General features: G+C 43.3%; 1 protein-coding gene and 1 long non-coding RNA gene across 3 annotated transcripts; both read left to right on the forward strand.

Annotated features, from left to right (window-relative positions):
- Positions 1-2659: 2659 nt before the first annotated feature.
- pomt1 (protein-O-mannosyltransferase 1) lies at positions 2660-17614 on the forward strand. 2 transcript variants are annotated; one of them, XM_014160816.2, is made up of 20 exons: positions 2660-2961; positions 3399-3550; positions 3912-4018; positions 6659-6709; positions 6828-6974; positions 7121-7229; positions 7438-7497; positions 7695-7788; positions 7907-8062; positions 8235-8365; positions 8492-8587; positions 8694-8786; positions 8907-9003; positions 15544-15636; positions 15739-15859; positions 16090-16187; positions 16289-16402; positions 16574-16700; positions 16793-16970; positions 17060-17614. In XM_014160816.2, exons 1-20 carry the CDS (start codon positions 2827-2829, stop codon positions 17232-17234), a joined length of 2334 nt encoding a protein of 777 aa, XP_014016291.1. In that variant the 5' UTR covers positions 2660-2826; the 3' UTR covers positions 17235-17614. The 2 variants fall into 2 exon arrangements, with proteins under 2 accessions (XP_014016291.1, XP_014016292.1); XM_014160817.2 differs by having other exon boundaries at positions 2789-2961; positions 3424-3550.
- Positions 17615-20153: 2539 nt separating this feature from the next.
- Positions 20154-26331, forward strand: LOC106580270 (uncharacterized). The gene is made up of 3 exons (XR_001322852.2): positions 20154-20294; positions 20449-20976; positions 26293-26331. It is a non-coding gene; the product is annotated as an uncharacterized lncRNA (long non-coding RNA).
- The last annotated feature ends 1107 nt before the right edge of the window (positions 26332-27438 follow it).

The raw sequence follows: 27438 nt of genomic DNA on the forward strand, positions 1-27438 counted from the left end.
TTAGTTCAGGTTCATGTTTTGTCTACTGATACTACATTCTCATCTACTGCTCATATATATATATATATGATTAAATAATGATCTCCACAGTGACCTGCTCAAAGGGTTCCAGGTGCACACCTTCTCCACCACCTCCCAAGTATTCCACAGCTGTTTTCACTTTGTCCACAGTGGGCTTCATCACCTTCAGAGAATCTCTTACAATCAGGTTGATTATGTGGGCAAGACATGGATGATGGGTCCATTTAAAAATGTTCATTGCTTTGGTTATGTTAGCTGCATTGTCGCTAACACAACAGACCACTCTTCCATCTACTTGCCATTCTCTGGCCACTCTCAACAGTTCCTCTGCCAAGTTCTCTGAGGTATGTCTGTCGCTGAACTCAAAGCAGTCCAGAAGACAGCTCGACATCGAAAAATCTTCATGTAACCATCTTCAATGAAGTGGCATGTAACCGACATGTAAGAAGTGGTTACCCTTGATGTCCAGCAGTCAGTGGTAAGGCAAACTGCAGTAACTTTTTGGACTCTTTCCCGCACTTTAGCCTGTGTGTTCTCGTACAGTTGTGGAATAAGTAATTTTGAAAGGGTTTTCCTGCTTGGAATTGTGTACATTGGATTTAGACTATTTCTATAATTTGTAAAACCTCTGTCCTCCATGATCGAAAATGGCTGGAAATCGGTTAATCATTTTAGCCAATGCAATTTGGCCTTGTTTTGCTACAGACATAGACTTTGGCATAAACTGGTCCATAGAAGAAAGACTGAGTTGCTGTGGGTTGCAGAGTAGGCCTACTTGACTGAGTGTATACATCTCCACGTGTGGAGGTGCAGGCTCCACCACTATCACTAGCAGGCCCGCTAGTTTATCAATGCTCCGCTACAGTTGGGTGCACAGTTTATATATGCCGGTGTAGGTTGTGCATAGAACCAAATTTATATTCGATTTTGCTTTGTCAAATTCTACACTGTGCTCTAACATTATCGACATTATTAAAATGCATCCAAATGCTACTGTGCTTCTGTAACAGTGTTGGTTCCGTCCCTCTCTTCGCCCCAACCCGGGCTCGAACCAGGGACCCTTGCACACATCAACAACTGACACCCACGAAGCATCGTTACCCATCGCGCCACAAAAGCAGCGGCCCTTGCAACGCAAGGGGAAACCCTACTTCAAGTCTCAGAGCGAGTGACGTCACTGATTGAAATGCTATTAGCGCGCACCACCGCTAACTAACTAGCCATTTCACATCGGTTACACTCACCCCCCCTTTGACCTCCTCCTTTTCCGCAGCAACCAATGATCCGGGTCACGGCACCAATGTAACAGTGTAGGTTCTGTCCCTCTCTTCGCCCCAACCCGGGCTCGAACCAGGGACCCTTGCACACATCAACAACTGACACCCACCGAAGCATCGTTACCCATCGCGCCACAAAAGCCGCGGCCCTTGCAACGCAAGGGGAAACCCTACTTCAAGTCTCAGAGCGAGTGATGTCACTGATTGAAATGCTATTAGCGCGCACCACAGCGAACTAACTAGCCATTTCACATCGGTTACACTTCCGACTCATGTTCCACTTCCTCTTTCTCCTCTGCTGCTAACACGGAACCCAAACCGGCTGTGCGCATAAATTAATGTTGTCCACCTACACCAAACACGATCACGACATGCAGGTTAAAATATCAAAACAATCTCTGAACCAATGACATTCATTTGGGGACAGGTCGAAAAGCATTAAACATGTATGGCTAGTTAGCTTGCACTTGCTAGCTAATTTGTCCTATTTAGCTAGCTTGCTGTTGCAAGCTAATTTGTCCTGGGATATAAACATTGAGTTATTTTACCTGAAATGCACAAGGTCCTCTACTCCGCCAATTAATCCACACATACAACGGCCAACCGAATGGTTTCTAATCATCTCTCCTCCTTCCAGGCGTTTATCTTTTAATTTATATGGTGATTGGCATCTAAACTTTCATAGTATTACCACGACACCTGGCAAAACAGTTCGTCTTTCAATCACGATGTCGTGATCGTGTTTGGTGTAGGGGGACAAAATAAACTTGTGCACGATGGCGTACGTGCGCAGCCGGTTTGGGTTCCGTGTAAGTGTGTGACTGTGAGTGAGTTGGCTCTGCCCTCCCTCACGCATCTTTGGTTCATTGGTTGACACTGCGTGTCTGATTGACAGGAACAACAGGTGAGGCTGTTAGTCTGAGCACAGTCAGAACGAATGTGTGCGCTTCTTTTAATTAGTTATGTTAATTGAAATCTTTTGATTATTCATATCTTAATTATTATTCTTTATTTTTTAAATAGATTAGGCTCTTCTGATATGCGAGCCGGCTCCCAACGTTCACCAACAAGAGCCAGCCCTTAGAGCCGACTCTGTCGCGAACGACCCATCACTACTGGCCACTGAGTTTATAGCTGTCATAAGCGCAACGTGATTGAAAAATAAATATGGTTGGAATGTAAATTCTCATCAAAGAACATAAAGTCTGACTGAAAGCGACATGATTGTTTGGTTGCGGGACAAAGGGCCAAAATACGTAACTGTCCCGCACAATCCGGGACATGTTAAATAAAGGTGAAATAAAATAAAAACATGTGGTTCCCCTATTACCGAGTTCAATACAACTGGGAACTCTGACAAAAAAAACCCAGCTCAGACTGGGAAAAATAGTTTTGAACGGTCATCCATCTCGGAATTCCAAGCTGGAGTGTAATGAGACTACGGGGGTGTTCCCAGTTGTTTTGAACGCGGCATTAATTATAGTGGAAGACACAGACAATGAGGTAACGCGGAAGCATTGGTTGACGCATGCAACGTCTGAATGCGGCCATCGTCTCCACTGCATGCAGGCCCTCAAGTCGATTACCGATTTATGGTCTCACTGATGGAAAGCCGTGCTGGCATCGAAATGTTGAGACATTCCGAAACAGTGCCAAATTAAAGGTAATTGTATGGCCATAGGACCTAGCTAGTTAATAATATACATTCGCATCCTCAAATTTTGCTAGAAGACTAAAGGCTAAGGTTAGCTTGCTAATATTGGGCGGAATGGGGTGCGTAAAGGTTAGCTAGCTATAATTAGTTAGCTAGTTAGGGGAAAACACAGGAATCAGTCTGAATTATGTCTTTACAACAGAGGTAGCCTAGATATCCTAAATTGTTCGGTATGTAATTCAATGGGTAGCCTATTTGCCTATAGGTGATATTCTTTACTCCATATGTTAGCGAGCAGTAGCTGGCTACATTTTGTACAGAGACTTATGGCCATGCAAGAATCATGGATCTAGCCTCGTCTTTTATTCGATTATTAACTAGCTAGCTAGATTGTAATGTGGGAACAATTGTCTGATTTGTCATTGGTTATGATTGAATCCTTGTAGTTAATGCTGACAACTGGGCACACAGGAGCCATGCTGACGTCTATCAAGTTGCCTATTGTGATCAGAGCCGAAATCAATTTGGTTTTGGTGGTGGTGACAGCCCTTGGACTTTTGTCCAGACTGTATGGAATTAACTTCCCTAAAGCTGTAGTGTAAGTAGCTACTGTATATCCAACCTCTATGTAATTCACTCCTGGTCCAGATCCCATAGGGTGTGCAGGCTTTTGTTCCAACCCAGTGTGAAATACGGAACACACCTGATAGAGCCACTGATTAGTTGAATCAATCTGTGTGTTAAGTCTAGAACTGTACGGGAACAAAATTCTGCAAATCCTGGCGTTGAAGGGCCCACATTAAACAACAGAAGCTCATACTATACTCTCCCATAAATATCACAGCTACTGGACTGCCCTTAGTAGATAAGGCAAATATATATTTTTTAATAAGACATTGTTTATTTATTTATTTACCAAGACAGTAGTTTACCCTGACACCCCCTTTGATGTTTTGCAGGTTTGATGAGGTGTACTATGGACAGTTTGTATCTCTCTACACAAAGCAGGTCTTCTTTATTGATGAGAGTGGGCCACCTCTTGGTCACATGATTCTAGCATTTGGAGGTAAGTACTGAATGCTTACAATACTTTTGGTCATGTAGTGTATATTTTATGTGGACACCTGCTCTTGGAACATCTTATTTCAAAGTCATGGGCATTAATATGGAGTTGGCAGTTTGGAACTTGGTAGTGAGTGTTGCAAACGAGGACAGACGATTTTGACATGCTACGTGCTTCAGCACTCGCCAGTCCCGTTCTGTGAGCTTGTGTGGCCTACCACTTTGTGGCTGAGCCGTTGTTGCTCCTAGACGTTTCCACTTCACAATAACAGCGCCTACAGTTGACCGGGGCAGCTGTAGCAGTGCAGAAATTTGAACAACTGACTTGTTGGAAAGGTGGCATCCAAGACGGTGCCACATTGAAAGTCACTGAGCTCTTCAGTAAGGCCCTTCTACTACCAATGTTTGTCTATGGAGATTGCATGGCTGTGTGATCAATTTTATACACCTGTCAAGAACGGATGTGGCTGAAATAGCCAAACCCACTAATTTGAAAGGGTGTCCACACACTAATCTGAAGGTCCACACACTTTTTTTATATATAGTGTATTCTATTTAGCATTTACATGGAAATTCATTTTGTGATGAACCTTTAATCCCTTCACTTAAAACAGTGGTTCCCAAACTTTTTATAGTCCCGTACCCCTTCAAACATTCAACCTCCAGCTGCGTACTCCCTCTAGCACCAGGGTCAGCGCACTCTCAAATTTAGTTTTTTGCCATCATTGTAAGCCTGCCACTCACACAGTGAGTTTTTGTCACCCGGCTTGTGGGAAGTGACGAAGAGCTCTTATAGGACCAGGACACCAATAATAACAATATTTAAAACCTTATTTTACATATTAAACCTTATTTCTTCATCAAAAATTGTGAATAACTTGCCACAGGTTATTGAGAAAGGTGTGCTTGAAAGGGTCGCAGTCTTAAATCATTTTCCACACACATTCTGTGCTTGTGTTTAGTTTTCATGCTAGTGAGGGCCGAGAATCCACTCTCACATAGGTACGTGGTTGCAAAGGGCATCAGTGTCTTAACAGCACGATTTGCCAAGGCAGGATACTCTGAGTACAGTCCTATCAAGAAATCTGGCAGTGGCTTCTGATTTAAATTAAATTTTCACAGAACCGCTTGTTGCAATTTTAATGAGGCTCTCTTGTTCAGATATTGTTAAGTGGACTGGAGGTAGGGCATGAAAGGGATAACAAATCCAGTTGTTTATGTCGTCCGTTTCAGGAAAGTACCTGCGTAATTGCGCATCCAGCTCACTCAGGTGCTTCGCTATATCACATTTGACATTGTCCGTAAGCTTGAGTTCATTTTCACACACAAAATTCATACAATGATGGAAAGACCTGTGCGTTGTCCTATGCAGTCAGGGAAGAGCTCCAACTTCTTGTCCCGCACATTGGATATAGTTGCGGAGAGTCCCTGTAATCCTAGATTCAGATCATTCAGGCGAGAAAAAACATCACCCTGATAGGCCAGTCGTGTGAGAAACTCATCATCATGCAAACGGTAAGACAAGTGAAAATTGTCTCTCAATTTAAAATAAAAACATATCATTGCATAATGCAGAAAATACACGAGAGTTCAGGGGCCTTGCTTTAACAAAGTTAACCATTTTCAGTGTAGTGTCCAAAACGTCTTTCAAGCTGTCAGGCATTCCCTTGGCAGCAAGAGCCTCTCGGTGGATGCTGCAGTGTACCCAAGTGGCGTCGGGAGCAACTTCTTGCACGCGCGTTACCACTCCACTATGTCTTCCTGTCATGGCTTTTGCTCCATCAGTACAGATACCAGCACATCTTGACCACCAAAGTCCATTTGATGTCACAAAGCTGTCCAGTACTTTGAAAAATATCCTGTACTGGTTTCCAGTGGTTTGCAGAAGAGGATGTCTTCCTTAATTGACCCCCCATAAACGTAACGGAAATATACCAGGAGCTGTACCAGGCCCGCCACATCTGTTGACTCATCCAGCTGTAACGTGTAGAATTCACTGGCTTGTATGCGAAGCAGTAATTGTTTCAAAACATCTCCTGCCATGTCACTGATGCATTGTGAAACAGTGTTGTTTGATGAAGTCATTGTCTGTAGAGTTATTTTTGGCCTTTTCCACCAGCATTGTCCCAGCCATATCCGCGGCAGCAAGAATAATTAAGACCTCCACAATAGTATGGGGCTTGCCTGTCCTAGCCACTCGGTAGCTCACCATATAAGACGATTCTAGCCCCTTCTAATTAATGGTATCTGTTGTTTTTATACATGTCTATGGACGCGGGCCTTACTTTTTTTAACCGTTTATCAATTTTCGAGCAAACGGAATGAGCAGCAGCTACATACAGACCGTTCGTGGAATTCCTGTGAGACAGTACCGGTTAATGTGATTGGATGTTAGTTATTTGACTAGGCTACCTGTATTTGACATTGTGTTGTTATTTCGCTGAACACTAGATGGTTTAATTTTATTTTTGGCAGTGAAACGAGGCTACTCAGGTGAGAAAAAAACATCACCCAAATGTATAGCCCCATTGGAAAATCTAAATGGACTGTTTGAAAATGTGAATCACATTTTTATTTGGCTTACCCCAGTTCGGGAATAGCAGACTTAGAATAATGCTCATTGTTGTTTCTCTAATTTATACAGCTTATCTTGGTGGATTTGATGGTAACTTTATCTGGAACAGGATTGGAGCAGGTAAGAAACCTAATTACTACATTGCCAATGCATCTTTAGATCTAATTCCCAACATTTGAATGTATGTGCTTTTCTTTAGTTGTTTAATCAAGTTGTTGTTTCTTACGATTCATTGCAGAGTACTCCAGTAATGTGCCTGTATGGAGTTTAAGACTGATACCGGCCCTGGCCGGGTCACTGTGTGTACCCCTGTGTTACCTTCTGGTAGTGGAACTCGGGTACTCACACCTCACAGCACTGGGGGCTGCATTGCTCTTCCTCATGGGTAATGTTGTCCTATACTTCCTCCTATACAGTCAAAGTTGTATTTGGATTTGTATATTATATTTTTGACTCCATTGTTGCTCATTGTTTGCCATCTCCATTGAGTGTAGTAAGATGAACTATGTGTTTTCTGTTTTTGTGAAACAGAGAATTCCTTGATTGTTCAGTCCCGCTTCATGCTGCTGGAATCTGTGCTTATCTTCTTCCTGCTGCTCGCTGTCGTATCCTACCTCAGATTTCACAATGCACAAAGCGGGTGAGTGTTGCAATTCCTCTGTACCTACTAGGAAGGGGTTGTCATTCCATGATCACCAACACATCTTAACACACACCAACGCAAACCATGTTCACTGGCGATTAGCAGAAATGTACCCCACTTCCTTGATTTTGGTTGATGTGTCATGTCCGCTCAGCGTGCTCTCAGCCTGTGTCTGCCAGCTGATGTTTCTCTTTGTCCTTTTTAGCTCACCAGTCAGATTGGCGTGGCTGGTGCTGACTGGAGTCACATGTGCCTGTGCTGTGGGGTTAGTTCAATCTGCCACATTTTAAAAACGAATTGGATGGAAATTAATGTATTGAAAACTGAAGTTTAAACAGTTGTTCACAATCATCCCATGGTCATGTTTGTGATTGAGGCTGTTTTACCTCTTTAGGTCTCACTCATGAAGGTTTGGGTTTGTTTGCATGCATGTCTAAACAGTCTGCTTCTCCCATTCATCAGAGTGAAGTACATGGGTCTGTTCACCTACTTTCTGCTGCTTGGCTTGGCAGCCGTTCACACGTGGCAGCTTATTGGGGACAGAGCACTGAGCAATGTGAGTTCATTAGGTTAGTTTTTTTTGTTTGTCTGTGAATATATCCATTAATTCAAATGGACAGCTTGACTTCCCAGAAGCATTCTGCTAATGTTTGAAGTGTCTCCAAACCGTGCAGAGTGTGGTGCTGATGCAGGTAGTGGCCCGCTTCCTGGCCCTCGTGGTCCTACCCCTACTGCTCTACCTGGGCTTCTTCTATGTGCATTTGAACCTGCTCTACCGCAGTGGCCCACACGACCAGATGATGAGCAGTGCCTTCCAGGCCAGCCTAGAGGTCAGCATCCCTCTCTCCCTCTCTGAGACCCAGTTGAGATGGCAAGCAACCCACCGAAATTGTCTGTTGGATTTATGAAGTGTTTTTAAAAGACCTGACATTAGGTAGTGGCGCTGCTCTGCTCTGCTGCGTGTCATTTGGGGTTATATCTAGTGTGTTTGGCTGTATTCAGGGAGGATTGGCCAGGATCACTCAGGGTCAGCCTCTGGAGGTGGCCTATGGCTCTCAGGTGACCCTCCGCAGTGTGTCCAGTAAACCCATACCCTGCTGGCTACACTCCCATAAGGCCAACTATCCCATCAGGTGAGGGGGCGTTTCTGGTTCTCAATTATTTTATCAGATCTGGACCATGCACATGACATAACACTAGTATGTAGTGCGTTTGTGTTCTTGCAGCATGACCAGTTTCTTATTCTTGGTGCTCTGAAGGTATGAAAATGGGCGTGGTAGCTCTCACCAGCAGCAAGTGACCTGTTATCCGTTCAAAGATGTCAACAATTGGTGGATAATCAAAGATCCAGGCAGGTTTGTGCAGGCCTGCTTTAATTTGGATGTCTAGAACACCCCCACATTGTGATGCAGTGTTTATCCACTAAACGGTTGCTATGTTGTTTATCTGATTCTCTTCCAGACAAGACCTTGTTGTGAGCAGCCCTCCCCGCCCTGTTCGCCATGGTGACGTTGTCCAACTTCTTCACGGCATGACCTCCCGCCTCCTCAACACGTACTGTATAGCCACTGTTCTGCACAGCGCCTTTTCCGTATCTGTAACCAATATATTAGTCATGTTACTGTGCTTAGCTACTGCCTAACCTCATCATTAGTATTATCTATGGTCTCTCAGGCACGACGTTGCAGCTCCCATGAGTCCTCACGCACAGGAGGTGTCTGGCTACATTGACTTCAATGTGTCAATGCCAGCCCAGAATCTCTGGAAAGTGGTGAGACGTACGCACACACACACACACACTCCCACCACCTCATACTGCACCTTTTTTGTTTTACATGCCTTTAATCACAATGACTTATACACACATTTTATGCTCATTATTTTGTATTGTGATTCCTTCCACAAAAAAGTTATACACTTTTAGGTACACCCATCTAGTATCGGGTTGGACCCTCCTTTACCTCCAGAACAGCCTGAATTCTTCAGGGCATGGAAACGTTGCTCAATTGGTATCAAGGGACCTAATGTGTTCCAGAAAAACATTACACCACCGACACCAGGCAGGATGGGGCCGTGGACTTGTTCTGCTTACGCCAAATCCTGACTGCCATCAGAATGATGCAACAGGAACCGGGATTCGTCGGACCAGGACACGGTTTTCCACTCCTCAGTTGTCCAGTGTTGGTGATCGCGTGCCCACTGGAGCCGCCCATCCGTGACAAGGAACGACAAGTTGTGCGTTCTGAGATGCTGTTCTGCACACCGCTGTTGTACTGCGCCGTTATTTGCTTGTTTGTGGCCCGCCTGTTAGCTTGCGCGATTCTTGCCATTCTCCTTCTCGCTGATGAGAAGTCCTTGTTTTCGCCCACAGGACTGCCGCTGTTATTATCGATAAACCCTAGACACTATTGTGCGTGAAAAGCCCATGAAGCAACCCGTTTCTGAGATACTGGAACCAACGCGCACGTGTGTCAAGTTTGGACACACCTACTCATGGACACACCTGGGGCGGCAGGTAGCCTAGTGGTTAGAGCGTTGGACTAGTAACCGAAAGGTTGCAAGATCGAATCCCTGAGCTGACAAGGTGAAAATCTGTCGTTCTGCCCCTGAACAAGGCAGTTAACCCACTGTTCCTAGGCCGTCATTGAAAATAAGAATTTGTTCTTTAACTGACTTGATAGAGGTAAAATAAAAATCAAGGGTTTTTCTTTATTTATACTGTTTTCTATATTGTAGCATAATAGTGAAGACATCACAACTATGAAATAGCACATGGAATCATTTAGTAACCAAAAAAGTCTTAAACAAATCAAAATATATATTTTAGATTCTTCAAAGTAGCCACCCTTTGCTTTGACAGCTTTGCACACTCTTGGCATTCTCTCAACCAGCTTCACCTGGAATGCTTTTCCAACAGTCTTGAAGGAGTTCCCACATATGCTGAGTACTTGTTGGCTGCTTTACCTTCACTCTGCGGTCCAACTCATCCCAAACCATCTCAATTTGAATCAAAGTTTGTCACGTGCGCCGAATACAACAGGTGTATTCACCTTACAGTGAAATGCTTACTTACAGGCTCCAACCAATAGTGCAAAAAAGGTATTAGGTGAACAATGGGTAAGTAAAGAAATAAAACAACAGTAAAAAGACAGTGAAAAATAACAGTAGCGAGGCTATATACAGTAGCGAGGCTACATACAAACACCGGTTAGTCAGGCTGATTGAGGTAGTATGTAGATATGGTTAAAGTGACTATGCATATATGATGAACAGAGAGTAGCAGTAGCGTAAAAGAGGGGTTGGCGGGTGGCGGGACACAATGCAGATAGCCCGTTTAGCCAATGTGCAGGAGCACTGGTTGGTCGGCCCAATTGCTGTAGTATGTACATGAATGTATAGTTAAAGTGACTATGAATAAATTATAAATAGAGAGTAGCAGCAGTGTAAAAGAGGGGTTGGGGGGGCATACAATGCAAATAGTCCAGGTAGCCATTTGATTACCTGTTCAGGAGTCTTATGGCTTGGGGGTAAAAACTGTTGAGAAGCCTTTTTGTCCTAGACTTGGCACTCCGGTACCGCTTGCCATGCGGTAGTAGAGAGAACAGTCTATGACTGGGGTGGCTGGGGTCTTTGACAATTTTTAGGGCCTTCCTCTGACACCGCCTGGTGTAGAGGTCCTGGATGGCAGGCAGCTTTTCCCCAGTGATGTACTGGGCCGTACGCACTACCTTCTGAAGTGCCTTGCGGTCAGAGGCCGAGCCAGGCAGTGACGCAACCAGTCAGGATGCTCTCGATGTTGCAGCTGTAGAACCTTTTGAGAATCTCAGGACCCATGCCAAATCTTTTCAGTTTCCAGAGGGGGAATAGGCTTTGTTGTGCCCTCTTCACGACTGTCTTGGTATGTTTGGACCATTCTAGTTTGTTGTTGATGTGGACACCAAAGAACTTGAAGCTCTCAACCTGCTCCACTACATCCTCTTCGATGAGAATGAGGGCCTGCTCGGTCTTCCTTTTCCTGTAGTCCACAATCATCTCCTTAGTCTTGGTTATGTTGAGGGATAGGTTGTTATTCTGGCACCACCCGGCCAGGTCTCTGACCACCTCCCGATAGGCTGTCTCGTCGTTGTCGGTGATCAGGCCTACCACTGTTGTGTCGTCTGCAAACTTAATGATGGTGTTGGAGTTGTGCCTGGCCATGCAGTTGTGGGTGAACAGGGAGTACAGGAGGGGACTGAGTGCACCCCTGGGGAGCTCCAGTGTTGAGGATCAGCATGGCAGATGTGTTGGTACCTACCCTCACCATCTGGGGGCGACCCGTCAGGAAGTCCAGGATCCAGTTGCAGAGGGAGGTGTTTAGTCCCAGGATCCTTAGCTTAGTGATGAGCTTTAAGGGCACTATGGTGTTGAACGCTGAGCTGTAGTCAATTAATAGCTTTCTCACATAAGTGTTCCTTTTGTCCAGGTGGGAAAGGGCAGTGTGGAGTGCAATAGAGATTGCATCGTCTGTGGATCTGTTTGGGCAGTATGCAAATTGGAGTGGGTCTAGGGTTTCTGGGATAATAGTGTTTTGAGCCATGACCAGCCTTTCAATGCACTTCATGGCTATGGATGTGAGTGCTACGGGTCTGTAGTCATTTAGGCAGGTTGCCTTTGTGTTCTTGGGCATAGGGACTGTGGTGGTCTGCTTGAAACATGTTGGTATTACAGACTTAATCAGGGACATGTTGAAAATGTCAGTGAAGACACCTGCCAGTTGGTCAGCACATGCCCGGAGCACACGTCCTGGTAATCTGTCTTGCCCCGCAGCCTTGTGTATGTTGACCTGTTTAAAGGTCTTACTCACGTTGGCTACGGAGAGTGTGATCACACAGTCGTCCGGAACAGCTGATGCTCTCATTCATGCCTCAGTGTTGCTTGCCTCGAAGCGAGCATAGAAGTGATTTAGCTCGTCTGGTAGGTAGGCTCATGTCACTGGGCAGCTCGCGGCTGTGCTTACCTTTGTAGTCTGTAATAGTTTGCAAGCCCTGCCACGTAAGACGAGCGTCGGAGCCAGTGTAGTATGATTCAATCTTAGCCCTGTATTGACGCATTGCCTGTTTTAATGGTTCGTCGCAGGGCATAGCAGGATTTCTTGTAAGCTTCCAGGTTAGAGTCCCACTCCTTGAAAGCGGCAGCTCTACCCTTTAGCTCAGTGCGAATGTTGCCTGTAATCCATGGATTCTGGTTGCGGTATGTACGTACAGTCACTGTGGGGACAACGTCCTCGATGCACTTATTGATAAAGCCAGTGACTGTGGTGTACTCCTCAATGCCATTGGAAGAATCCAGGAACATGTTCCAGTCTGTGATAGCAAAACAGTCCAGTAGTTTAGCATCTGCTTCATCTGACCACTTTTTTAAAGACCGAGTCACTGGTGCTTTCTGCTTTAATTTTAGCTTGTAAGCAAGAATCAGGAGGATAGAGTTGCGGTTGGATTTTCCAAATGGAGGGTGAGGGAGAGCTTTGTACGCATCTCTGTGTGTGGAGTACAGGTGATCTAGAATTATTTGCCCTCTGGCTGCACATTTAACATGTTGATGGAAATTTGGTAGAACTGATTTAAGTTTCCCTGCATTAAAGTATCCGGCCCCTTGGAGCGCCGCCTCTGGGTGAGTGGTTTCCTGTTTGCTTATTTCCTTATACAGCTGACTGAGTGCGGTCTTGGTGCCAGCATCTGTCTGTGGTGGTAAATAAACAGCCACGAAAGGTATAGCTGAAAACTCTTCAGCTATACTTACTATAATTGGGTTGCAGTCGGGTGATTGTGGAGGCCAGGTCATCTGATGCAGCACTCCATCACTCTCCTTCTTGATCAAATAGCCCTTACACAGCCTGGAGGTATGTGGGGTCATTGTCCTGTTGAAAAACAAATGATAGTCCCACTAAGCACAAACCAGATGGGATGGTGTATCGCTTCAGAATGCTGTGGTAGCCATGCTGGTTAAGTGTGCCTTGAATTCTAAATAAATCAACGACAGTGTCATCAGCAAAGCACCATCACACCACCTCCATGCATCACAGTGGGAACCACACGTGCCGAGGTCCTCTCTTCACCTACTCTGCGTCTCACAAAGACGCGTCGATTGGAACCAAAAATCTCAAATTTGGACTAATCAGACCAAAGGACAGATTTTCACTGGTCTAATATCGATTGCTCGTGTTTCTTGGCCCAAGCAAGTCTCTTCTTATTATAGGTGTCCTTTAGTAGTGCTTTCTTTGCTGCAATTTGACCATGAAGGCTTGATTCACGCAGTCTCCTCTGAACAGTTGATGTTGAGCTGTGTCTGTTACGTGAACTCTGCTGCAATTTCTGAGGCTGGTAGCTCTAATGAACTTATCCTCTTCCTGTGGCGGTCCTCATGAGAGCCAGTTTCATCATAGTGCCTGATTGTTTTGGCGACTGCACTTGAAGAAACTTTCAAAGTTCTTGACATTTTCCGGATTGACTGACCTTCATGTCTTAAAGTAATGATGGACTGTCGTTTTACACACAGTATATACAGTTGAAGTCGGAAGTTTACGTACACTTAGGTTGGAGTCATTAAAACTCGTTTTTCAACCACTCCACAAATTTCTTGTTAACAAACTGTAATTTCATATTTGTGCATGACACATGTAATTTTTCCAACAATTGTTTACAGACAGATTATTTCACTTATAATTCACTGTCACAATTCCAGTGGGTTAGAAGTTTACATACACTAAGTTGACTGCGCCTTTAAACAGATTGGAAAATTCCAGAAAATCATGTCATGGCTGTGGAAGCTTCTAAAAGGCAAATTGACATCCTTTGAGTCAATTGGAGGTTTACCTGTGGATATATGTGAAGGTCTACCTTCAAACTCAGTGCCTCTTTGCTTGACATCATGGGAAAATTAAAAGAAATCAGCCCAGACCTCCGAATTTTTTTTTAGACCTCCACAAGTCTGGTTCATCCTTGGGAGCAATTTCCAAACGCCTGACGGTACCACGTTCATCTGTACAAACAATAGTACGCAAGTATAAACACCATGGGGCCACGCAGCCGTCATAACGCTCAGGAAGGAGACGCGTTCTGTCTCCTAGAGATGAACGTACTTTGGTGCGAAAAGTGCAACTCAATCCCAGAACAACAGCAAAGGACCTTGTGAAGATGCTGGAGGAAACAGGTACAAAGGTATCTATATCCACAGTAAAACGAGTCCTACATCGACATAACCTGAAAGGCCACTCAGCAAGGAAGAAGCCACTGCTCCAAAACTGCCATTAAAGAAGCCAGACTACGGTTTGCAACTGCACATGGTGACAAAGATTGTACTTTTTGGAGAAATGTCCTCTGGTCTGATGAAACAAATATAATTGTTTGGCCATAATGACCATTATGTTTGGAGGGAAAAGGGGGATGCTTGCAAGCCGAAGAACACCAACCCAACCGTGAAGCACGGGGGTGGCAGCATCATGTTGTGGGGGTGCTTTGCTGCAGGAGAGACTGGTGCACTTCACAAAATAGATGGCATCATGAGGAATGGAAAATTATGTGGCTATAATGAAGCAACATCTCAAGACATCAGTCAGGAAGTTAAAGCTTGGTTGCAAATGGGTTTTCCAAATGGACAATGACCCAAAGCATACTTCCAAAGTTGTGGCAAAATGGCTTAAGGACAACAAAGTCAAGGTATTGGAGTGGCCATCACAAAGCCCTGACCTCAATCCCATAGAAAAGTTGTGGACAGAACTGTGTGTGAGCAAGGCGTGTGTGAGCAAGGAGGCCTACAAACCTGACCCAGCTCTGTCAGGAGGAATGGGCCAAAATTCACCAAACTTATTGTGGGAAGGCTACCCAAAACGTTTGACACAATTTAAAGGCAATGCTACCAACTACTAGTTGAGTGTATGTAAACTTCTGACTCACTGGGAATGTGATGAAAGAAATAAAAGCTGAAATAAATCATTCTCTCTACTATTATTCTGACATTTCACATTCTTTAAATAAAGTGGTGATCCTAACTGACCTAATACAGGGATTTTTGTACTACGATTAAATATCAGGAATTGTGATCCTGCCTGGTGTCAACGGTACAGGCTGGTGGTGTAATGTGGGGATTGTTTTCCTGGCACACGGTCCCTTGATACCAATTGAGCAATGCTTCCATGCCCCAAAGAATTCAGCCTGTTCTGGAGGCAAAGGGGGGTCCAACCCGTTACTAGATAAATTGGCCACTGAGTGTACATATACAGTATATTAGACCGCAAGAGAAACATACTGACATTGTTCTTAACTCTGTTCTGTAGGACATTGCGAACAGGGAGGCGGAACAAGATGTCTGGAAGACTATTCTGTCTGAAGTACGTTTGATTCACATCAACACCTCGGCTGTGCTCAAGGTACGCTCAGGGAGCCCGGGGGATTTCTCAACAAACTATTTGTCTTCACTGTTTTATCTGTTTTAACATCTAAGCCCTCTTTCTCATGTTGTCGACGTGCAGCTGAGCGGTTCCTCTCTTCCAGAGTGGGGCTACAGGCAGCTGGAAGTGGTGGGGGATAAGATCTACAAGGGCTACCAGCCCAGCGGTGTGTGGAATGTAGAGGAGCACCGATACGGCACAAGTAAGTTGTCCTAACACTCATTATCTACGTTCAGTAACACTTTACTTACAGGTGCTATACATTATGAAACCAGTCATAACATATTTTGAGTGTTGCAGTGTCATTCATAACAACCTTCATAACACCTCCATTAATCTCATTCATCAGGCTTCTTAACTGAATCGCTACACATTGTGTAATTGTTACTGTGTTGTGGGTGTCATGTTGAGAGAATGTCTTTATTTCTTTAGGTCTGGAGCAGAGAGAGCGAGAGCTGGAGCTACACTCCCCCACACACATTGACATCAACCGCAACCTCACCTTCATTGCAAAATTCCTGGAGCTACAGGTAAGAATAGGATAGCATACCTATGAGCATGTGATTCCTTTTTGATGCTGTTTTCATTGGTGGACTTCACATGTTCTCTCCTTTTTGTGTTGGTCTGACAGTGGAAGATGCTGACGGTAAAGCATGAGGATTCTGAACACAAGTACAGCTCTTCACCTCTAGAATGGATCACGATGAATACCAACATTGCGTACTGGCTCCACCCCGCAAGCAATGTAGGTTTGCTTCAACCTTTGTCTGTCTTTCACTCAAGTGTGCTGTGTTTATATTCCAATATCTCTACTGTACTCCAGCCAAGATTTGAACAGTTGTGTGTATTAATGAATTCTTACATGGAAATGGCGCTACCACGTGTTGGCTTGATTAGCCTTGACCCTCTGTTTCAGGCCCAGATCCACCTGATTGGGAACTTTGTCACTTGGACCCTGGCAAACCTCGCCCTCGCGGTGTACGTCCTTCTTTTCCTATCGTATCTATTAAGGAGGCGACGGAAAATTGAAGACATTCCAGAAGGTACACGCAATATGTAAACGCTAACATAATGTTGACACATTGTTTTTACCATGCCACTTTGCAGTCATGTAATGTTTGACTTTGTTGTCCAGCCACCTGGTGCCAGCTGCTTCAGGCAGGAGTAGTGTGTGCTGGTGGCTGGGCTGTCAACTACCTGCCCTTCTTCATGATGGAGAAGACACTGTTCCTGTATCACTACCTGCCAGCTCTCACCTTCCAGATCCTGCTGATCCCTGTGGTTCTGGAGCACGTGCACACACACGTGCTGAGGTGGGCACCAATGACTCGTCTCGGTTTGGGATTGAATCAGGTCATGCTGTTGTCTTAATCATTCCATTTTAAAACATTCTCCTCTCTAGGTGTGCTTCACTCCGGCGTGCTCTTCATGGAGTTGTATTGGCGGGGTTGTCCTCGGTATATCTGTCCTTCCGGACCTTCAGTCCTCTCACCTATGGTCAGCCAGAACTGAGCGCTGAGCAGCTGGCTTCGTTGCGCTGGAGGGACAGTTGGGACATCTTGTTTCGCAGACGTTAAGTCTTAACCGTACCTCCCCACTGACTGGGGAGAGGCGAAGCCGTACATTTGCACAGGGCAGGAAGCGCCTAAGGGAACTGTTCCAAAGGAAGGCCTTATTAAAAACATTTTTGGTAGAGTGGATTACTTTAATTTTATTAGTGAGTGCATCTACATGGGATCAGAGAACTTTGGGTCCAGAAACTGTTTAAATCTTTGAGGGACATATTAAAAATCTCTCACTTCTACAGCTCCGGTCAATGTGAAAACCATGAAATGTTTACAAGTATTTTTCAGTATCGTTTACCCAAAAATGTCACTGTGATGAACCACTTTTTAACCATTTCTTCATGTGGAATTTAAGGCTGCATAACAATTGAAATAAAAAAATGACTAAACCACAACGTTGCATTCATTGTAAAGAATTAGCCCGGGATTCTGTCCGTAGCGCAGCACGCTGGACAGCTGACGGTTTTTAAAGGTCCGATTTTATTGATCCGACATGTAGTGTTTACTGTAAATGTATTGCCTACAACCCGCGATCGGATTGAATCAAATCTAAGGTCTGTATTGAACATTATTATAGAGCCAACCATGATGAATATAACATCTATTAGTCACACACAATTTTGCCTAAGCAGTATTCTCAATCTCTTAGTGGCAGCAAGAGAACGGAAAATGCAAACCATGAATCTGTTTGTCTCTGGTGAAATCTAATTTTAATCTAGTCTATTGCTGCAGAAAAAAAAAAGATGTGTCTTAGTGCTCACTCAGCGTTGAGCTGGGTCAGAGTTCAGTGAGCTGGGTCAGAGTTCAGTAAGCTTTTCCAGTGTTCCTCCCAGCACTGTACCTCCCTCGTCTGGGCCTGTCTCTCCTGCACGGCCCGGGCCAGCTCCTCCCTGTACCGCTGCTAATAGTGCTGTGGGCCCCAAACCAACATGAATTACAGTCAGCCTCTATCCCCGCTTATACAGTGCCTGGTGCTAACATGCATCCTTTGTCCTGATTAATACGTGGGCATAGCCATTGGTATTAATGTGTCTCTGATCTGTCCACTGTCTGCATTGAGACCAGATTTCCTCCCTGTATGCAAATTATTAAACTTTATATATATATATAACACACACACACAACCGTTCAACAGTTTGGGGTCACTTAGAAATGTCCTTGTTTTTGAAAAAGCACATTCTTTTTGTCCATTAAAATAACATGAAATTGTATTTCTGATCAATGTAGACATTACAATTATGTTAGCACAACTGAAAACAGTTGTCCTGATTAAAGAAGCAATAAAACTGGCCTTCTTTAGACTAGTTGAGTATCTGGAGCATCAGCATTTGTGGGTTCGATTACAGGCTCAAAATGCCCAGAAACAAAGACTTTTCTTCTGAAACTCGTCAGTCTATTCTTGTTCTGAGAAATTAAGGCTATTCCATGTGAGAAATTGCCAAGAAACTGAAGCTCTCGTACAACACTGTGTACTACTCCCTTTACAGAACAGCACAAACTGGCTCTAACCAGAATAGAAAGAGGAGTGGGAGGCCCCAGTGCACAACTGAGCAAGAGGACAAGTACATTAGTGTCTAGTTTGAGAAAGTCCTCAACTGGCAGCTTCATTAAATAGTACCCGCAAAACACCAGTCTCAACGTCAACAGTGAAGAGGCGACTCCAGGATGCTGGCCTTCTAGGCAGAGTTGCAAAGAAAAAACCATGTCTCGGACTGGCCAATAAAAGATTAAGATGGGCAAAAGAACACAGACACTGGACAGAGGAAGATTGGAAAAGTGTGTTATGGACAGACGAATCTAAGTTTGAGGTGTTCGGATCACAAAGAAGAACATTCGTGAGACGCAGAAAAGATGCTGGAGGAGTGCTTGACGCCATCTGTTAAGCATGGTGGAGGCAATGTGATGGTCTGGGGGTGCTTTGTTGGTGGTAAAGTGGGAGATTTGTACAGGGTAATGCCATGCCATACCCTGTGGATGGCGCTTAATTGGAGCCAATTTCCTCTTACAACAGGACAATGACCCAAAGCACAGCTCCAAACTATGCAAGAACTATTTAGGGAAGAAGCAGTCAGCTGGTATCCTGTCTATAATGGAGTGGCCAGCACAGTCACCGGATCTCAACCCTATTGAGCTGTTGTGGGAGCAGCTTGACCGTATGGTATGTAAGAAGTGCCCATCAAGCCAATCCAACTTGTGGGAGGTGCTTCAGGAAGCATGGGGTGAAATCTCTTCAGATTACCTCAACAAATTGACAACTAGAATGCCAAAGGGCTGTAATTGATTCTTTGACGAAAGCAAAGTTTGAAGGACACAATTATTATTTTAATTAAAAATCATTATTTATAACCTTGTCAACATCTTGACTATATGTCCTATTCATTTTGCAACTCATTTCATGTAGGTTTTCATGGAAAACAAGGAAATGTCTAAGTGACCCCAAACTTTTGAACGGTAGTGTATGTATATTATTTTACTGCTCTAGGGATGTAATTTACTATTATGTATTGATTTTTACCTTATTTTGTATCTATTTTTCACTCTTCATGCGATGCGCAATGCAGAGAACACCGGAAGAATTATCATTTAATTACCATAGTGAATTATTGTAATGTTTGTGTCAATTAATCCCATAAGGGATGAGTTGCCAATTGGTGATTTGACACAAAAATAACATTTCATTCATTCCCTCTGACTGCAAGATAAGTTCTGTCATTCTTTCAGGACTGCCTTCCAAAGTTTGATAGCCAGCATTCTGTGGAAGACCAATGGTATTCTTCTCCTGGTTGCTGAGGTAACAGCTTCTTATTTCTGATCTGCAGTTAAATCCAATATTGTGATGTGCCATTTGATCATATATTATTTATAGTAAAGTCTAATATTCACATTATTCAAAATCTTCCCAAAGTAATTGCCAGTAACACTAGTTTGAATGTGTGTGATGAGCAGGAGTTCTATAAGTTCTATCACAAGGCTTCCGTACCTCTAGAAAACATTTGAACAATGCAGATGAGATTAACAAAAGGCTGCTCATCTACCAGAGCCAAGCTCAGGACTACCACAACTGTCTGCAAGGTTAGCATGAACTTTTGTAGCACTTTGTTAAGTTTGACTTTTTCAATGCATTTCCATTTATGGGTAACGGTTGAGGCATATTTTGTATTTTGAGGCACATTTTCTTCTCTTTATCTGCCCCTTCCTCTCTGTCCTGTTCCTTGACTTTGGACAGAATTCCAACAGCAGCTGAATGACTTGAGTGTCTTTCCAAGGTGCCAGGGGTGCTCATTTCTAACCTGGGAGAACAACACCCTTCAACAGCAAGGCGTCACTTTGCAGGAGAGTGAGGCGAGAAAGTCACTGGGCCCTGTTTGAATACTTTACTATGCACACTCCCTTCTGTCTTTTCTAGAGCAAACCACTGATCTGATAAGCTAAGATTGGTGAAAGCAATGGAGTGGAAACCATGTCTTCATCTATCCACTCATATATCACTCCTTATCTCAAGGGAGTAACGATGCATTATAAAGGTATTCGAACAGGTCCAATGAAAGCACACTGCTGCTAAGCCTCATGCTGGTAGGACTAGGTGGGAGTCAGTCATACTAGTGAATTTCCTTGTGTGCAAAGGCATTCATGTCTGTAACATGTCCTTTCAGAAAAAGCACAGTGGCCAGCTGAGTGTGCGTCTGAACCATCCTGCCTTCGAGAGAGAGTTGGAGGCCTTGAATCATGCTGAAGACGAGAGACAATGAGAGCTGTGAGGGCATTTTGAAGTTAAACCTTACTAACGCTTGTGTACTAAAACATCTGTCTTTAAGCCTAGGTAGTGGGTTCAGATTGTCACATAAACTCATAGAGGATAGAAGTGTGTGTGTGTGTGTGTGTGTGTGTGTGTGTGTGTGTGTGTGCGTGCGTGTGCGCACGTGCGTGCAGTAATAGAGTCCTGTTCTGACTGTTTGTGTGTGTAGAATGACCCTGTGATATCTGGGCGCTCAGCCAAGAGCTGACAGAAACTAACTGGTTCCTCTCAGCTTAACTGGAGACAGGGAAACGTGTTATATTCTGCACCCCAGTGATAGTTATTGTTCTGTTTGGAGCCTGTTTCTGGGCGAAAGATTCATGTTTTGTGTGTGTGACCAGTACGACCATACATCATCTGGGCCGATAGTCAAAGTCGCTTTCTTGCCCAACTTGGGGGAACCGTTGAGCCTCTGTTAGAGGAAGTGTGACTTCCTGTCATTCTGGCCCCAAGATCTTCAGTTTTTTGCCAATTTCTCACATGGCATAGCCTTCAATTGTCAGAACAAGAATAGACTGATGAGTTTCAGAAGAAAGTTTTGTTTCTTGCCATTTTGAGACTAATTGAACCCACAAATGCTGATGGTCCAGATACTCAACTAGTCTAAAGAAGGCCAGTTTTATTGCTTCTTTCATCAGAACAGTTTTCAGCTGTTCTAACATAATTGCAAAAGGGTTTTCTAAGGATCAGTTAGTCTTTATAAAATGATAAACTTGGATTAGCTAACACAACGTGCCCTTGGAACACAGGAGTGATGGTTGCTGATAATGGGCCTCTGTACGCCTATGTAGATATTCCATAAATAAATAGCCGTTTCCAGCTACAATAGTCATTTCCAACATTAACAGTGTCTACACTAGTTCTGATCAATTTGATGTAATTTTAATGGACACAAAACCTTTTTTTTTTCCTTTCAAAAACAAGGACATTAAGTGACCCAAAACTTTTGAATGGTAGTGTACATACACAATGTATATACATAACTAAATAGGGAAAAAAGAAACAAGTCACTTGAGAATATTTATATGGGAGACAAGCCTATACACACACACCATTAACCACAGAATCAAATCATTTTTTTTACTATTTAATTAGAGGTAGCTCTTTTTCTTTTATTCCAGGCTTTATTTAAATATTCTACAAACGGAAATACACAATGGACAGCAAAAAAAAAAAAAACATTTCAATTTCCTCTCATCACTCAGCCACATAATACCAGGGTATATCTGGTGGGCTTTCTGAATAAGAGCAAGCGTATATCGTGGTAGAAAGGGCAATAGAGGATAAAATTAGTTTCATTCTCCATTTCTTCGAGGTCACAATAGTTAGTCTTTCCTCTTCACCACAATACCGACCTGCTTCAATACGCAGAGACGATATCCCTGATCTTACCTGGGCACATAGCGATCTCTTGCTTTTAGGTAGGTTATACATAATTTATCTCACACACACATTCACCCTTAATCAAACAAAAGGTTCTCAATTTGGGTTTATGATTAATCTCCTCCACCCATTATTTTTTTTCATAAGGCATCAGTTGTTTTTTAATCATATCTATGTCTCCCTTCATTTGGTTTTCATACAGATGTTCACAGTCAGACTCTTGAAAAAGGTCGGACATTTCAGTTGTCCAGGCTCCCCCTATGGATAAATCCCATAGCAAAACTTTACTAGCTATTCTGGCAGTTGGCATTTCCAACAGTCTATTCCAAAATCTCACCATACATGACTTCCATCTCACCTCACAGGGTTCCCAGCCCATGTCCCCAGTTATTGCAAGTATAAGTGCAAACTTGTAGACACCTAAAAAGTAACGTACTGCTCCGTTATGGACATGTTGGTTTTTAAAATACCTCTTAGCACCCCACACTCCTGCTGAATAGTCCAGACAGGGCACACACATGTCTGATAAAGTTTGGAATACTTTGAAAACCAATATCTTTGAGTGTTTTTGTTTTTCCTATAACTCCTCCAAGAGCTCTACTTGCTGAGTCAGCAGATGTTCCGTATAGAAAGGTAATATGTTCATCAATAAGAATACCCAAATATTTATATTTGCTAGGAAACTCAAGAATGTCTTCAACAAAACTGAAAACCACTTCTCTTTGTAGCTGGTTTTCTAAAAGTCATTATCTGTGTTTGTCTAGTTGATGAGTCTCAATCTTTTACACCAATTGACAGCACATAATAACATGTTCTGCAGGTCTTGTTCAGTTTATACCATCAAATAATATCGTCAGCATATAAAAAGATACTTAGCATTTCATCATCATATCTTACGCCAGTATTTAACTGTTTAAATTATTTTGCCAAATCATTTATAAACAAAGCAAACAAAGTAGGTGATAAGAAACCAATCTGTACGATATTCATTAACACGCACTCAAGCAATTGGTACTTTGTACAGAGACTGGATTGGGTGATCAAATTTCCCATCAAAGAAAAGTAAGAGAAGTGTCTTTAACAAACTACAGGCTAAAATATCCCTATTTACACAATCAAAAGCTTTCTGGAAATCAATAAAACATGCAAAAGTTGGTTTCTCAGAGAATTGAAATCAGTATTGATCTCAGTAAGGCTGGTTTCTGTGCTGTTAAGGGTTCTATAACGGGGTACTCACACCCTGCTCCTCTGGTTTGGGACCAACCGCTGGAATCTCTTGTCAAATCGAGTGGTTTTGGAAAACTTCACACTATAAAAGGAATAGATGACAGTGCTTACGTCTATCTAAACTGATCAGCAATACTAATCTATACAGTAACTCTACTGTTACTACAAGTGATGTCTGCGTGATTGTGCACCACTGATAAAGATAAGAAAAGGTGTCCTCTGACCTTTGCGCGCTGACAGCAGATGGGCTCTTCTCTGACTTCTTCCCAATAGGAAATTACAATTTATGTACAGAGAGCACAGACAGACAAAACACTACATCTTACTGGAGCCAGCACAAGTTTTTCTTGCATTTGTTCTTGGCTAGCCTGGGAGCCAGACAGATCACATGTTACGTTAACTTAGCTAAGAACAAACAGCAAAATGGCTCAGAGACTGAGCACCAGGCTAGTCCTGATCAGTGGTGGAAAAAGTACACAATTGTCATACTTGAGTAAAAGTATAGATACCTTAACAGAAAGTTACTCAAGAAGAAGTGAAAGTCACCCAGTAAAATAGTATTTGAGTAAAAGTCTAAAAGTATTTGGTTTTAAATATACTTAAGTATCAAAAGTAAAAGTATAAATCATTTCAAATTCCTTGTATTAAGCAAAGCAGAGAGCACCATTTTCTTGTTTTTAAAATGTATGGATAGCCAGGGGCACACTTCAACACAACAAATCTTTTGTAAATAATGTCTTTTTGGGTAAGCTGTTCAGGTCTGTCTGTATGTTTATATAGGAGAGTGTTTAAATCCACTGCAACAGACTCACCAAAAAGCATTCAAGGTAATGGCATTGTGCCCTCAATTGCTCGAGTATAGACCATGTAAAAGTTAAAATATAATCTGTCGTCACTGTCTACGAGAGGGAAAATGAATGAACATCATTTGGATTGAGTTTATTACCTTTTCTGGATTGCTTCTGGCACAAATATCTACTATACTTTTTAACTCGGTCAGGGGGCTGTTGATGTTCTTCTTGTGCATGTTGCTCTTTGTTGCCTGTAGACAGACACATTTTGATCTGTGGGTGTAAATTAAGATATGAGCAATGGCAAGAGGGGCATGCAAGAAGGGAAACAAGAGAACCATCATGAGATTCAGGCTGACCAGATATATTAATGTACCTCGGTTTTTATCTGGGACCTGTGTATTTGTGAGCATTCCTTGGATTTTGTCCAGAAACCTAAATTCTACTGAAATTTCTCCTTAAATATGTTTATCACATCCTTCGCCTAAGGGGGAAATGCAACAGGGAGCAAAATTGGTATGGCAACACGCAGCACAAATATGCAACAATGAAATAATTCATCTGGGTCAAAACAAAAGCAAGTAATATGACTACCCCTTGGGTTTCAGTTACAGAGCTGTTCATCAACTTTGATTTGATTGAATCAATGTGCATACAATCTGAGGAAACATAGAAATGTAAAACAGTACAAGAACCGAACGTAGGAAAATAAACAATAGTGAGAAACATTAGTATATAATGTGCATTTGCTCACCAATTTAATAATTGACAGATGATAAAGAGTTAAAACACTCGGTGATAAGAGCCTTACAGCATCTTGGCGGTATCATGGTACTACAGATAAACCCACACACAACATATCAATACTGTTTAATGTATCCCTAACTAAATGTGACACCCTGACTTGTCACACAATAGGGGAAATTGCCTGAAGAATTTTGAAGCGTCATTCTCGAAAAGATTGCTGAGCGGCACACGTTGTCCAGAGTAGCTTGTGCATCCTTGGGACATTGGATTGGAGGGCTTCAAGGTTTTACTGCTAACCTACAAAGCATTACATGGGCTTGCTCCTACCTATCTTTCCGATTTGGTCCTGCCGTACATACCTACACGTACGCTACGGTCACAAGACGCAGGCCTCCTAATTGTCCCTAGAATTTCCAAGCAAACAGCTGGATGCAGGGCTTTCTCCTATAGAGCTCCATTTTTATGGAATGGTCTGCCTACCCATGTGAGAGACGTAGACTCGGTCTTAACCTTTAAGTCTTTATTGAAGACTCATCTCTTCAGTAGGTCCTATGATTGAGTGTAGTCTGGCCCAGGAGTGTGAAGGTGAACAGAAAGGCACTGGAGCAACGAACTGCCCTTGCTGTCTCTGCCTGGCTGGTTCCCCTCTCTCCACTGGGATTCTCTGCCTCTAATCCTATTACAGGGTCTGAGTCAATGGCTTACTGGTGCTCTTCCATGACTTCCCTAGAAGGGGTGCGTCACTTCAGTCATTGATGTGGTCTTCCTGTCTGGGTTGGCGCCCCCCCTTGGGTTGTGCCGTGGCGGAGATCTTTGTGGGCTATACTCTGCCTTGTCTCAGGATGGTAAGTTGGTGGTGGAAGATATCCCTCTAGTGGTGTGGTGGCTGTGCATTGGCAAAGTGGGTGGGGTTATATCCTGCCTGTTTGGCCCTGTCTGGGGATATCATCGGATGGGGCCACAGTGTCTCCTGACCCCTCCTGTCTCAGCCTCCAGAATTTATGCTGCAGTAGTTTATGTTTCGGGGGGCTAGGGTCAGTCTGTTATATCTGGAGTATTTCTCCTGTCTTATCCGGTGTCCTGTGTGAATTTAAGTATGCTCTCTAATCCTTTCTCTCTCTCGGAGGACCTGAGCCCTAGTACCATGCCTCAGGACTACCTGGCATGATGACTCCTTGCTGTCCCCAATCCACCTGGCCGTGCTGCTGCTCCAGTTTCAACTGTTCTGCCTGCGGCTATGAAACCCTGACCTGTTCACCGGACGTGCTACCTGTCCCAGACCTGCTGTTTTCAACTCTCTAGAGACAGCAGGAACGGTAGAGATACTCTCAATGATCGGCTATGAAAAGCCAACTGACATTTACTTCTGAGGTGCTGACCTGTTGCACCCTCGACAACTACTGTGATTATTATTATTTGACCACGCTGGTCATTTATGAACATTTGAACATCTTGGCCATGTTCTGTTATAATCTCCACCCGGCACAGCCAGAAGAGGACTGGCCACCCCTCATAGCCTGGTTCCTCTCTAGGTTTCTTCCTAGATTTTTGGCCTTTCTAGGGAGTTTTTCCTAGTCACCGTGCTTCTACACCTGCATTGCTTGCTGTTTGGGGTTTTAGGCTGGGTTTCTGTACAGCATTTTGAGATATCAACTGATGTAAGAAGGGCTATATAAATACATTTGATTTGATTTCCAGGAAATCTCAAATGTCAAAAAGTTAATGGGATTTAGAAGTTGGTCAGCAATTATCATGGGCGGGCAGACTGGCCATCAGGCAATTCTGGCAAATGCCAGATTTTGTCATTATTATGTACAGCTCCAAAAGTATTGTCACAGTGATAAATGTTTTGTTGTTTTGGCTCTGTACTCCAGCACTTTGAATTTGAAATGATACAATGACTGGTTAGCGCAGACTGTCAGCTATAATTTAAGGGTATTTTCATCCATATCGGGTGAACTGTTTAGAAATTGCAGACCCTTTTGTACATAGTCCCCCCATTTCAGGGGACCAACAGTATTGGGACAAAAATGTGTAAAAAGTTAAGGATTTGGTCCAATATTCAAAGCACACAATGACTACATCAAGCTTGTGACTCTACAAATTTGTTGGATGCATTTGCTGTTTGTTGTGGCTGTTTTAGATTATTGAAAGGTAAATAATGAATTGTCATTTTTATTATAAATAAGAAGTGTTTCTACATTAATGTGGATGCTACCATGATTACGGATAATCCTGAATGAATTGTGAATAACGATGAGTGAGAAAGTTA

The sequence above is a fragment of the Salmo salar genome, chromosome ssa20 (assembly GCF_905237065.1).
Source record: "Salmo salar chromosome ssa20, Ssal_v3.1, whole genome shotgun sequence".
In the NCBI taxonomy this organism is placed as follows: Eukaryota; Metazoa; Chordata; class Actinopteri; order Salmoniformes; family Salmonidae; genus Salmo; species Salmo salar.

What these genes read in the sequence shown, in the direction of transcription:
- pomt1 (XM_014160816.2), top strand. Translation starts at nt 2,827, where the DNA reads ATGCAACGTCTGAATGCGGCCATCGTCTCCACTGCATGCAGGCCCTCA. An exon ending in CATGATTCTAGCATTTGGAG is followed by an intron (nt 4,019 to 6,658) that starts GTAAGTACTGAA and finishes TAATTTATACAG; the next exon opens with CTTATCTTGGTGGATTTGAT. An exon ending in GGCTCCACCCCGCAAGCAAT is followed by an intron (nt 16,403 to 16,573) that starts GTAGGTTTGCTT and finishes CCTCTGTTTCAG; the next exon opens with GCCCAGATCCACCTGATTGG.